This window comes from Peromyscus eremicus, chromosome 9 (assembly GCF_949786415.1).
Source record: "Peromyscus eremicus chromosome 9, PerEre_H2_v1, whole genome shotgun sequence".
Classification (NCBI taxonomy): Eukaryota; Metazoa; Chordata; class Mammalia; order Rodentia; family Cricetidae; genus Peromyscus; species Peromyscus eremicus.
Window position 1 is genome coordinate 1,255,972 of NC_081425.1, and position 14,720 is coordinate 1,270,691.

Here is a 14,720-nt window from a genome sequence, read left to right on the forward strand (position 1 = left end):
GTATTGCTTATTTTAATTCCAATTATAATTTATTTTAATAAAATAAGAAGTGTCACCCTCAGAGCAGGGAAAGAATAATGTTATTACCTGCTACTTATATTTGTGCACTTTATAGTATTGCTGTTTTTGATATTGTTATTGGAATTTATGTGAAAGATTTTAAAATATATCAACTTATGTACACAAATTTCTTGTTATAGCTTCTCAATTTCTCTGCTTGTTATGTACCTCAAAAGCTAGATAAATCAACGATATTTCTGATTGTCTAATATAGCTTTGGTCTTTTGTATTTTAACCGATGTGATTCAAATACAGCTTTAAAAAAAATGTTAGGACTGGAGAGATAAATCAGAGATGAATAACCCTGGTTGCAGGCTCCCCAGCTGTCCATCCAGAGTCCTTGAGCTCCCACTAGCTGGGTCAGCTGTCTCTGTGGTTTTCCTCATCATGATCTTGACTCCCCTTGCTCCTATAATCCCTCTTCCCTCTCTTCAACTGAACTCCAGAAATCAGCCAAGTACTTGGCTGTGGGTCTCTGCATCTGCTTCCATCAGTCACTGGATGTAGGTTCCATGATGACAATTAGGGTAGTCACCAATCTGACAATAGGGGAAGGCTAGTTCAAGAACCCTCTTCACCATTGCTAGGAGTCTTAGCTGGGGGCATTTGTGGGTTGCTGGGGATTTTCCTAGCACTAGGTTTCTCTCTAACCCCATAATGGCTCCCTCTGTCAAGATATCTCTTTCATTACGCTCTCTGTCCTTCCCCCAACTGTGCCATCTCTATCTCCTCAATGCCCCCTATCAGTTTTTCCAGATCCTAACCATTTCCCCTTCCTGGGGTGATCCATGCATATCCCTCTTAGGATCCTCCTCTTTATCTAGCTTCTCTGGGGTTGCAATGGACCAAACTAGGTCCTCTGAATGTGGGTGACAGTTATGTGGCTTGACCTATTTGTGGGGACCCTAGCAGTGAGACCAGGACTTATCCTGGGTACATGAACTGGCTTTTCAGAGCCCATTACCTATAGTGGGATGCCTTACTCAACCTTGATACAAGTGGGGAGGGGCTTGGTCCTGCCCCGACTTGGTATGCTAGCCTGTGTTGACTCCCCAAGGGAGGCCCTACCCCCTATGAAGAGTGAATGGGGGGAAGTGGGGGGAAGTGGAGGAGGGAGTGGGAGAAGGGCAGGGAGGGGGAATTGTGGTTGGTATGAAAAATGTAAAAAAAAAATTAAATAAAAAAATAAAAAGAATTCTGGCTGCAGACAACCAGAGTTCAGTTCCTAGCACTCACATCTGTATTTCAAAGCTCTCTTAGCTGCAGGGAGATATAATGCCCTCTCTGGCCTCTACAGGCAACTACACTCACATGTACATGTGCATGTACACACACACACACACACACACACACACACACACACACACACACACACACACGTAGCTAGTGTTTTCCTGCCTGGCTCACAGTCAGGACAAATCTCTCTCACCTGCCAGTCCCACAGCCTCTCAGACCCGACCAAGTAAACACAGAGACTTATATTGTTTACAAACTGTATGGCCATGGCAGGCTTTTAGCTAACTGTTCTTACAGCTTAAATTAATCCATTTCTATAAATCTATACCTTGCCACATGGCTCATGGCTTACCGGCATCTTCACATGCTGTTTGTCATCGTGGCGGCTGGCAGTGTCTCTCTTACTCAGCCTTCCACTTCCCAGCTTTATTCTCCTCCTTGTCCCGCCTACACTTCCTGCCTAGCCAATGGCCAATCAGTGTTTTATTTATTAACTAATTAGCAACACATTTGCCATACAGAATATCCCACAGCACTTCCCCCCCTTTTTTTTTAAAAAAAGGAAGGTTTTAACCTTAACAAAGTAAAATTACATATAATTTGAGAATTTGGGCGTAGCTTCTCTTACTACTTCCTGCTGGAGGGGGGCGCTGTATCTTATGGGGAAACAAAGAAAATTTTAGGATTATGGAATAGTCCATGAGGCTGTATCGTCTGAGCCAGATGCCTTCAAACTGTTCTGGATGTTGGATCATCTGGGTCATGGTGTCATCGGAGACCTTTCAGGGAGTCTTGGCTGGTCAAACCTGATGTATCTTAATCTGGAACAAATCCATAGCCTCTGGCTTTCTGTGGAAACAAAAGAGACTCTTTTCCAAAGCAACATATCCTTATATCCAAATTTTAAAGTCAAGGTATCTTTAAAATATACATTTTGGCATAACTCAACATCTTTTATGATCAAATGTTTTTCTGCAGTTAAAAATCCCAAAGACAACACAATCCAGATTCTCTGTGTAATATCCATTTCTATGTGGCTTATTTTTTATACTACCTTTACTGTCTCTTTAAAGACTTTTTTTTTAAAACTGTGTATTTCTTTATATAACTCTATATATCACCTTTTTTGTCTCTTTCAAGCCTATGTATCTTTTACACACATTGTAAACTATTACATCTGAATCTGTCTTATTGTGAATCTATTGACTTAAACTGCAGCAGCTGTGGCTGCTGGTTCCGCCCACCTCAGCTTCCCATCATGGCTATGTTTACCACCAGCTCTGGGAGCTATCGTGGGTCTATGCTTTTATCCAAGCAGCGTGTAGTCCAGAAACCTCTTTTTTTTGTTTTGTACCTGCAAAGGCTAAATCCACCACGCAGCTTAATGTGCCACTTGCAGAGGCCTCATTCCCGCCATACTGCAGGTCAAGTGCACAGCTAGGAACCCACCAGTAGCTCAAACCAGCAGCTGCCACTCATTTGAGAGAGATAATTAGGATCTGTTTTTAGCTCCATTTTAGAATCTTTTTTCTCAGTTTTTAGGTGGAAACTCTTGCCACCACGTTGGACGCCATTTGTAGCTAGTGTTTTCCTGCCTGGCTCACAGTCAGGACAAATCTCTCTCACCTGCCAGTCCCACAGCCGCTCAGACCCGACCAAGTAAACACAGAGACTTATATTGTTTACAAACTGTATGGCCGTGGCAGGCTTCTTGCTAACTGTTCTTACAGCTTAAATTAATCCATTTCTATAAATCTATACCTTGCCACATGGCTCGTGGCTTACCAGCATCTTCACATGCTGTTTGTCATCGTGGCGACTGGCAGTGTCTCTCTTACTCAGCCTTCCACTTCCCAGCTTTACACACACACACACACACATACACACACACACACACACACACACACACATATATATATATATATATATATATATATATATATATATATATATTTAAATGTTAAATATCATTCTTGACCTTGTGAGGCTTTTTAGTTTATATACAGTGGCTGTAACTCACTTTTGATAAATATATAAGGAAATATATAAGGGAATATATATTTTTATTTAACAAAAATTATATAATTATATATTTTTGATAAATATATAAGGAAATATATAAGGGAATTTGTAGTCTTAAATGTCATTCTTGGTGTCTCCTTGTTCATCTAGGTAGCTTTTACAGTCCTTTTTGACCTGGAAGCACTTCTGAAGATATGGTGCTTGGGATTTACTGGCTACATCAGCTCATCTCTCCACAAGTTTGAACTACTGCTTGTTATTGGAACCACCCTCCATGTGTACCCAGATCTTTATCATTCTCAGTTCACATACTTCCAGGTAATACAACTAATTTCTATTTCCCATGAAAATGGAAATTATTTACTGTAACAACTACATAAAACCACATAATATATATTGTACATATATAGTAATATGACTTTGAGGGAGGTTCAATGACATCTTAACTACCAGAAATAGTGCATTAACAAATTATCATCATTGCTTTTAAATTCCTTAGAATTCACAGTAATATATACAAATCTTTAACAAAACTGCTCTGTTGTTAATAAAATCTCAATCATTTGATTTTATGAACAAAGACTCTGGAGCCAGATGCTTGTGTGAAAGACTGCTAGCTCACAGAGGCAGAGAAAGCACCCCACTGACCTTCCTCCTCAGCCAGTATCCCAGATGCCTCTCTCTTCCTATGCCATCTCAAAGCCCACCTCAAACTGAAATGTCCTCCCTTCTACTTCCTATGCATCTCACTATCCATATTCCTGACTCCCTCTTACTGTCTATGTTTTTTTCTAATCATCCTCTATTCACTTCCTGTCAACTGGTTGCTTGCTCTCCCTCTTAACCTATGGTTGACTTTATTTAATCCTGTTTATAATATTCGAGCAGAAAGCTCTTGGATCAAAGGTTTTTTTGATCCATACCACAACTACAAACAAGTTTTCTCAGTAAATAACACGATCTCTGGGGTCACAGTGTGTGATCAAATATCTGGCTACACTGCTCCCACTTAGTTATATACAAGTATACACACGTATATACATGTGTTTATCACACATCTATTCATAGATATAGAATTTTAAACCAAATAAGATGTTGGCAGAACTTTAAGAGGAAGTCCCAATGACTTCTGCCACTGAGGCATAGACCACACCAGCTAGAAATGGTGAGTGACCCACCTGCCAGCAGAACTGCACCCCTCCCTGGATTCTGCCTCTGGTGACCTTTTCCCAAGCCCATGCTGTCCCTGCTAGTCCTTGAGCCCCACTACTGGGCCCTCCCCTCAACCCCAGAAGACTTCTGCCAAGCAGGACTAGGCCACACAAAACAGATTGGGTGAATAATCCAGCTGCCAGCAGAACTGCATCCCTTCCTGGATTCTGTCCTCTGAGATGCTTCCTTAAGCCAACGTCATCTCAGCTAATTCCTGACCCAACTGCTGCTGGGCCCTGCCCCCAATGCCAGTGAACTTCTGCCACTGAGGCACAGACCTCACCAGTCACAACCACTTTCACCAAGCAGTCCACAAGCAGTCCTTCCCCAGAACCCCAGCAGACTCCATAGGCCCAGACACAGTCCACACCAGTTGGAAGAACAGCCCAGCACTTTTACCAGAAGCCAGACAGGTCCTACATACCCCAAAAGAATACTCAAGCTTTATTGGAGGCCAGGCCAGATCTAGAGACCCGAGAAGATTTCAGCTTTACCAGAGGCCAGACCAGATCAGGGAATGCAAGGCCCTGAAAACCCCAGCAGAGACACCCTACTGGCCTTGAAGTCTTACTAGTCATTAGAACCCTTGGTCCCTTAGGCCAAAAGATCAAAGAGGAAACAGAAACCAAGGAACAAAACACCCAACCAACTAAGACAAACACATAGACCTATAGTCATCCCGTATCCAGATGCCTAAATGCCAGTGTAAAAACACAGTCAATAACAGAAAGGGCAGTATGCAACCACCAGAACACAGCTATCCTTCAACAGGAAAACCTGAACATTCCAACACAACTGAAGTACAAGGAAATGCCCTTAAAATAACTTTATGAATATGATAGAGGTCTTTAAAGAAGAAATGAAAAAAATCCCTAAAAAAAAGAGGAAAAGACAACCGAAAAATTGGAAGAAATCAATAAATCTCTTAAAGAATGTCAAGAAACCCAAGAAAAAAATGAACAACAGTTGATGAACAAATAAAACTGTTCAAGACCTGAAAATGGAAATAGAAGCAAGAAAGAAAACACAAACTGAGGGAATTCTGGAAATGAAAAACCTGGGTACTACAGATGCAAGCTTCACCAACAGAATACAAGAAATGGAAGAGATAATTTCAGACATTGTAATATGTAATATTACAAGATGCAATAAAGGAAATAGATTCATCAGTCAAAGAAAATTTAAGCCTAAAAATTACCTAGTATGAAGCATCCAGGAAATCTGAGACACTATGAAAAGACCAAACATAAGAATAATAAGAATAAAAAAAGGAGAAGAATCCCTGCTCAAAGGCCTAGAAAATATATTCAACAAAATCATAGAAGAAAAATTTCCTAACCTAAAAAAGAACATACCTGTAAAAGTACAAGAAGCTTACAAATAGACTGGACCAGAAAAAAAAAAGTCCCTTGCTACATAATAATCAAAACACCAAGCATATAGAATAAAGAAAGAATATTAAAATCTGCAAAGAAAAAAAGACCAAGTAACATCTAAATGCAGACCTATCAGAATTATAGCCAACTTCTCAATGGAGATTTTTAAAAGCCAGAAGAGCATGGACAGACCTCTTGCAGACTCTAAGAGACTATAGATGTCAGCCCAGACTACTATACCCAGAAAAAATTCAATCACCATAGATAGAGAAAATAAGATAATTCACAACAAATTCAATTTTAATCAGTATCTATCCACAAATAGCCACAAATAATATATAATATCTTGGTGTAACTCTGACCAAGCAAGTGAAAGATCTGTACTACAAAAACTTCAAGTCTTTGAAGAAATAAATTGGAGAAGATATCAGAAGATGGAAAGATATCCCAAAGATTGATAAGATTAACATAGTTAAAAAAAATGGATATCTTACCAAAAGCAATCTACAGATTCAATGCAGTCTCCATCAAAATTCCAACACAATTCTTTACAGACTTTGAAACAACAATACCCAGGATATGGAAAAACAAAAAATTCAGAATAGCTAAAACAATACTGTACAATGAAATAAATGCTGGAGATATCACCATCCCTGATCTCAAGCTCTACTACAGCATTATTGCCCTGCCTGCACGGCAGTTGGGCCCAAAACCTGGCGAGGGAAGTCGGGATGAACACAGCACACACCAGTCAAGTTGCAAGCATCAGGACTCACTTTATTCTTTTTTCCCCATTTTATATACCCTTTCAGGAGGAACAAACAAAATTGTTTATCAAGCACCCAGGGTGAAGGAATGGTCAGCATGCCTCAGGAAGCCACAGCTGCCAAACCACGAGATATACCAAACAGCAAAACATCCGCAGAACAGCCTGACCTCAGTGCACTCAGAGCAGGGGAGATGGGGGCAATCATAGAGGGGTCAGAGCCATTCTGATCCCAACAGCTATAGTAGTAAAAATACCATAGTATTGGCATAAAAATAGACACATTGATCAATGGAATAAAATCGAAGACCCAGATATAAATCCACACACTTACAGACACTGATTTTTGACAAATAAGCCAAAAGTATACAATGGAGAAAAGAAAGCATCTTCAACAAATGGGGCTGACATAACTCTATGTTGGCATGTAAAAAAAAAATGTAAATAGATCCATATCTATCACCTTGCACAAAACTCAAGTCCAAGTGGATCAAAGACCTCAGCATAAATCCAGTTACACTTAACCTGATGGAGAAACTAGAGAATAGCTTTTAATGCATTGTCACAGGAAACAACTTCCTGAATAAAACACCAGTAGTACAGACACTAAGATTAACAATTAATAAATGGGACCTTATGAAACTGAAAAGCTTCTTAAGGCAAAGGGCACTGTCAATAGGACAAAATGGCAGCCTACAGAATGGGAAAAGATCTTCACCAACCCCACATCCAACAGAGTGTGGATTGTAGTTGGACTTTGTTGTCAGACTTTCTGTGGACTGCCAGCCCCCAAATAATGACACAGAGACTTATTATTAATTATGAAAGCTTTGGGTTAGCTTATACTTGTCCCCAACTAGCTCTTATAACTTAAATTAACCCATTTATATTAATCTGTGTTCTGACAAATGGCTTGTTACTTATCCTCCATAATGTACATCCAACTTCATCAGTGTCTCACTGGTGTCCCCTCTGCACCTAGATTCATACGCCTTATTCGTCTCTTCACCTGGAAGTCTCACCTAATGTCTCCTGCCTAGCTGTTGGCTGTTTAGCTTTTTATTAAACCAATCAGGTGTCTTAGGCAAACATGGTAAAACAGCAACACATCTTTACATCAAATATCCCACAACAGCATATCTCCAAAATATATAAAGACTCAAGAAACCAGGCAGCAAAAAACCAAACACTGTAAGTAAGAAATGGGGTACAGTCCTAAACAGAGAATTCTCAACAGAAGATTCTCAAGAGGTAGAGAAACACTTAACAGAACGTTCGAAATCCTTAGCCATCAGAGAAATGCAAATCAAAAAGACTCTGAGATTCCACCTTACACCTGTTGGAATGACTAAGATCAAAATCACAAATGTCAGCTTATGCTGGAGATGGTGTGGAGCAAGTGGAACACTCCTCCATTTCTGGTGGGAATGCAAACTTGTACAATCACTTTGGATATCAATATGGCAATTTTTCAGAAAATTGGGAATCAGTCTACCTCAAGACCCAGTGATACTACTCCTAGGCATATACCCAAAGAATGCTCAATCATACCACAAGGACACTTGCTCAACTATATTCATAGCAACATTATTTGTAGTAGCTAGAACCTGAAAACAACCTAGATGCCCCACAACTGAAGAATTGATAAAGAAAAGGTGGTACATTTGCACAATGGAGTATTGTTGAGATGTTAAAACCAAAGACATCAGGAAATTTGAAGGCAAATGGATGGAACTAGAAAAAAAATCGTGATAAGGTAAAGTGAACCCAGAAAGAAAAACATGGTATGAACTCACTCATAACTGAATATTAACTGTAAAGTAAAGGATAACTATGCTACAATCCACAGACTTTGAGAGGCTAGGTAGAAAGGAGGGGTCAAGGGGAGAATTATTGATCTCCCTGGGAAGGAGAAATAGAAGAGATCTCCTGGGTGGACTGGGGGCTGGTGGAAATGGGAACTTGAGGTATCAGATTGGGGGTGGGTGGAGGGGGAGAGTACTGAAAAAGATGACTGGAGGGGGTGGCTTTTTAGGGACAGATAGAAACCAGATGCAAGGGAAACTCCATGAGTCTGTAAGAGCAACCCCAGCTAAGACTCCTGGCAGCAGTGGATGCATAGCCTGAACTTGCCATCTCTTGTGATTAGATTGGTGGCTAACCCAATTGTCATCAGAGAACTTTCATCCAGTAACTGATGGAAACAGATGCAGAGACCTACAGCCAAATATTAGGCTGAGCTCAGGAAATCCTGCTGAAGAGAAGGAGGAAGGATTGTGGGAGCAAGAGCAGTCAGGGACATCACAATAAAACCCACAGAAACAGCTAGTCTGGCCCATAGGAACTCACAACCAACAACCAAGGAGCCTGCATGGGATCAGCCTTAGACCTCTACACATGTGACAGTTGTATAGCTTGGTCTGTTTGTGGGACTCCTAACAATTGGAGCAGGGGCTGTCCCTAATGCTTTGGCTGGCTCTTGGGAACCTATTCCTCATACTGGTTTGCCTTGCCCAGCCTAAATACAAGGGGAGGTGCTTAGTCTAACCACAATTTGATATGCCATGCTTTGTTGATACCCATGGGAGGCCTGCCCCTTTCTGAACAGAAATAAAGGAGAAGTAGGTTGAGGGGGGCAGAGAGGAGGGGGAGAGGAAATGGGAGATGAAGAGGGAGGGGAAACTGTGACTGGAATTTAAATATTATAAATAACTTAAATAAAAATAAGAAGAGGAGAAGATATGAGTTTATTTCAAATGTATACCTTCCTTGTAAATGTTCTTACAGAACAATAGTTTACAATGGATGCATTAAGGGTTGTAAAATTTACCTTCACACATTTTAATTCATCTTATATTTTTACTTACAAATATTTATTTTTTTGTTTTGTGGTGGCTAAATAATGATACTTGTAATTATTCTTTTATAACAATTATATATCTTTTTCAAATATGATATTTTAGATAGCATTGATTTATAATTACTTAATAAATGTTAATTATTAATTACATTTTCATAATCATTTGATATTATAATGTGCTCATTGTGCTATTAAATTAATGTAAAATGATTATTAAAATATATGCAGTAGTCTAATCGAAAATATTTCAAATGCAGTCAAATTTCTGACTAGCATTTGTTTAATTTGTCATGGGAATATCAGAATATACATTAATACTCTCTGAAGGGATATTTTTAAATAGTTGAGGAATAAAATGGCAGCAGAATTTTAAATATTTTCTTAGAGAAATAAGATTTTAACTACTTAGATCAGTCATTATCAACCTTCTTAAAGATTCAACCCTTTAATACAGTTCCTCGTGCTGTGGTGACTCCCAACTATAAAATTATTTTTGTTGCTACTTCATAGCTGTAATTTTGCTACTGTTTTGAATCATGATGTAGATACTTTTAGAGATAAAGATTTGGCTAGGGGGTCATTACCCACAGGTTGAGAACCACTGCCTTAGAAGAAAATGCTTTCCAACTTCATGATTTTACTTATTGGTAATAACAAATCCATCACATTTAGAATAATGTTAACTCTAGCTTTCATAATACAACTTATAACTGAACATAAAATTGCAAAAAACAGACATGAAACCATAGTCCACAAAAATTAAAAACAAGTACTCCACAAAGCCAGACCTACAAGTGGGCTTCTATGAACCAGAGCCTGTTAAGATCCCAAAGGTGCTTTGACGGCTCTGGCTGTTCTATCATGTCTTTGGACATAAACACCTCATGATCTATAGGATTCTGTCTTGATCTTTAGAAGCCACCAGTGAAGTAGTTTGCTCAAGAATTTTAAATGTGTCTTAAAAATCTCTGTGAATAAACATACATATCAAATGTAATAGCTAATCTTGATCATCAGCGTGATTAGAGTGAGCTTCAACTAGGATATTAGTAAGGCACACTATGGACATGTTTGTGTGTCTGTGAGAATGTTACCAAAGAGGATTAGCTAAAATGCTATCTAGGTGGTAATAGCACCTAGTCTAAAGACCCAAATGGATTAAATCACCATGATGGAGTAAATCCTCTCAAACTGTGAGCCAAAAAGTAGTCAGAAGATTTCCTGTGTCCCACCTGGCCTGCAGTTGGGACAAATCTCTCCACCCACAGTCCTGCAGCCTTTTATAAAATAATCTCATAGAAGCTTAATATTATTTATAACTGCTCAGCCATTAGCTCAGGCTTATTACTGACTAGCTCTTACACTTAAATTAACCCATAATTCTTATCTATGTTTAGCCATGTGGCTTGGTACCTTTTCTCAGTTCTGCCTTGTCATCTTGCTTCCCCTGTGTCTGGCTGGCGACTCTTGACTCAGCCTTCCTGTTTTCAGAATTCTCCTCATCTGTTTACCCTTCCTATACTTCCTACATGGCTACTGGCCAATCAGTATTTTATTTATCAATCAATCTGAGCAACACACATCACAGCATACAGAATGACATTCCACAGCACCAAAATAAATCTTTTCTCTCTTTAACTTACTTTGTTCAGAGAAATTTTTGTCATAACAAGAGAACATTAACTAGTACACTAAACATTCTGTCATTACTTGTTCTTGTACAGGGCTGTCTGGATTTGAACTATCAGCATGAACAATTTGTGTTTATGTCTTAGGACACAATTATGGATGATATGCCTGATAGTGAAAACAATGAAATATCTCGATTTCAAACCTATCAGTCCAGTTAAGAAGAATATCAGCCAGGCATGTGATCTCAGCATTCCATAGGTGGGAGGATGGCCACAAGTTGAGTGGCAGGCTGGGAATGTGTCAGGAATTACAGAACGAAAAGCTAGCAGCTAGACCACAAAGGATTAAGGTTCTAAGTATGCATCCTCACAACTCATTCAGCCATGTGTGCAGTTAATTTACTTGATACACTGCAAGCTGTGAATCCATTCTCAGAGTAGGGGCAATAAGGTTCCCCATCAGTGTTTCCCATTGAATAAAAGTCTAGGGAAAGAGTTAAGGCTTCATATATGGTGGAATTCAGAGGATGAAGGTTATGTGGTTTCATAGGGACTTTACCTATTTCTTTACTTTTCTGTTGACTTCTTTCTTAAACAGGCTTGTTCCATGTAGTTGGCAAAGATGGTTTCCCAGACATTTGGGCCTTACATGGTACTTGCAAAATTCCTGAGGATAGTGAGGTCTCTGAATATTCTAGCCAGGCCTGGGATATGGAAGCTGGGAGGCTCTGCCTAAGCCTCATGGTCTAAGCAAACAGCAGAAATGAAAGTTGGGAAACATAAGAAGAACACTGGAAAAGCAAAAGCCAGCAGCTGTCTTACATGTGGAAAACATTAAGATATCACTTTTAAAATATTCCAAATAAGATATCCATCTTTTCCAGACAACCTTGACTCCTATGGATGCTGAACCATCTAGGATTGCCCTTCTGTGTATGATGTTTTGTTTATGCTAATAACACAGTTTATGAATTTAGGATTTCTAAACTTGGAATGTGTCTCTTATGATCAATGGCCTGTCATATATTAATTAACATTTTTATTTATTCTTTGGAGGTAATCAAAAAAATGATGACACCTTACACCTAGTGAAAAAATGTCATCTTTATTTCAGCTTTTTATTACATGCCAATTTATACTTTTTTAAAAGGGTTTATTTATTTTTATTTGTTGTACATGAGGGCTTTGCCTGCATGTATATATGTGTACTACATGCATGCCTGGTGCCTGTGGAGGCCAGGAAAGGGTGTCAAATACTCTAGAACAGAAGTTATAGTAGCTGTGAGCAACTGGATGTGGGTGCTGTGAACCGAGCCCAGTTCTTCACAGGAGCAGCCAATACTCTTAACTATGGAGCCATATTTCAACCCTTCATTTATATTTCTTAATCATATTATATTACCTTCAGAACTGATATCTGCTTTATGCTCTTTTATAATAGCACCATAAAACTATTTCCCTAATATGTTTGGCACATAATTAATATTTTAAATTTAAAAGCTAATTTATTGTTTGTCTTTGGGTTCGGATTTGCAAATGCCTTCCAAATAAATATATGGTATAATACACAACATCTGTAGAGTAGAGATGACAAATTAAGCAAATACAGAAAAACTCTAAAAACACAAGGGTTATCTAAGAGTGAAGCTTGTTTCTCTCCAGCAGCTGGTGATCACCCAGGGAAAACAGGTGCTTCTGTCCCACAAGATCCTCAAAGGATCCAGCCTGTTAGGTTAGATCTGACCTTTCAAAGTCTTTGCAAGGGTTTCAGTTTGTGTTCATGGGTACCATTCCATCTGTTTCCATTTTTAGTCCAGAGAAAAGGGAAATAAATATCTATGGTAAGTTTGATTTGTCATGCCTATAGTTGCACAAGACTCTTGTTTATATTATCTGTTAAGCCTGAGCTTAGATCATTAGGAACACTCAGCTACAGATTACAGATGCAGAGGCTAGAAAATAGAGTCTGTTGCCCTGGGTTGCACTTGGCTAAAACTCAGGAAAATCTATTTAAAGGAAGAAGGAGAAAATAGATGTTGGAGTAGGAGTCTGAGCCAGTCCTTGATAGATGTTTGATTTTCCCCATTATGAGTGTGTAATACCTAGGAAGGCTTATTGCAAGAGACATTAAACATAACTAATGCTGAATTAAATGTTTACTTGGGTATTAAGCATTGGGAAAATATTAGTTTCATGTCAACAGTATGTACTAGTTAATACCATTTTGAATGATCATATTGTATGTCTAACAGTTGCCAATGTTTGTCCTTACTCATTGATTTGAGACTTGCTGTGTTCTCACTATATGACCAACCATATGCTAGGGATGTCTTTGTTATTATATTACTATTTTTAGTCTCCAGATGAAATGGAAAATTATGACTTTTTTACACAGTACCATGAAAAACGATATTTAGTATGGATTTCTTTAAAATTCTGTTTCTAGCATGTATATCTTTTTCTCCATAACTAGGTTCTTCGGGTGGTCCGGCTTATTAAGATTTCACCTGCATTGGAAGACTTTGTATACAAGATATTTGGTCCTGGAAAAAAGCTTGGAAGCTTGGTGGTGTTCACTGCCAGCCTCTTGATTGTTATGTCAGCCATTAGTTTGCAGATGTTCTGCTTTGTTGAAGAACTGGACAGATTCACCACATTTCCAAGGGTGAGAACTTGACACATGGACAGTTTAATCCATTGTTCTTATTTTAGCAATGGTGATTAACCCCAAAGGAATTTTGTTTTAGTCCTGGTTCAAAAGCATTACCATATCTTTGATAACTTGAGAACATTAAAATTTAGGATTTTGAATAGTCTATTCTGCAGGGTGTAGTTACTTGAATACATTTTCAGCACTGTCAGAGTACACATTAATTCTAAAATTTTGGAAATAATACTTTGGATGCCACAAAACATCAGTAAGAGAAAATGGAAGCAATGTTCCTTCATGACTATGACTTACAATGAAGCAGAAATTTTAACTAAAATGTCCATTTTTGTGAGATGTAACATATTTTAGTCTTATTTTATAGTTCATCTTTTTATGTTGCATCTAACCTAAAAGCAAACTTTGGATTGTCTATATATTATAATCAAATTTCAGATGACTTTAGTAGATGATCAGACTTCTTCATTTGTGTTAAAAATCACAAGGGGTAAGGAACAAATGACTCTATAAACAGGACTTAGTATTCAGTCCCTGTCTAAAAGGACCCATGTAGACTAATAAACCTAACATAATAGTCTAGTGACTGAGACAAGACAATATGTGTCATCACCAAAAGTTGAAATAATAAGACCTATGTTTGTGGGAAAATAATCATGGATTAAAACAAGATAAAATATGTTCTTAACGGTTTTGGTAGTAGAAAGGTTTTTTTAATGGAGGTATTAATATGGTATATTTTAATAATTTTTATTCTAAATTTGTAATAGCTATCAGTGTTAGAATTTATCCTTTTATGATGCAAACTTTTCATCCATACGTCCATTTGTTGCATACTTACAACAAATGAGGAAATGTTAATTATACCAAGTATAAAGACAGAACTAAACTT

At 38.3% G+C, this 14,720-nt stretch overlaps 1 protein-coding gene across 2 annotated transcripts in view; it reads left to right on the plus strand.

Annotated features, from left to right (window-relative positions):
• The window catches only part of Nalcn (sodium leak channel, non-selective), a 298,952-nt gene that overhangs the window by 127,283 nt on the left and 156,949 nt on the right, over positions 1–14,720 (plus strand). For both annotated transcript variants that reach the window (XM_059274302.1, XM_059274303.1), the window contains 2 exons: positions 3,469–3,636; positions 13,637–13,828. In XM_059274302.1, the coding sequence (XP_059130285.1) occupies positions 3,469–3,636; positions 13,637–13,828 (360 nt within the window). The remainder of the gene's footprint in view (positions 1–3,468; positions 3,637–13,636; positions 13,829–14,720) is intronic.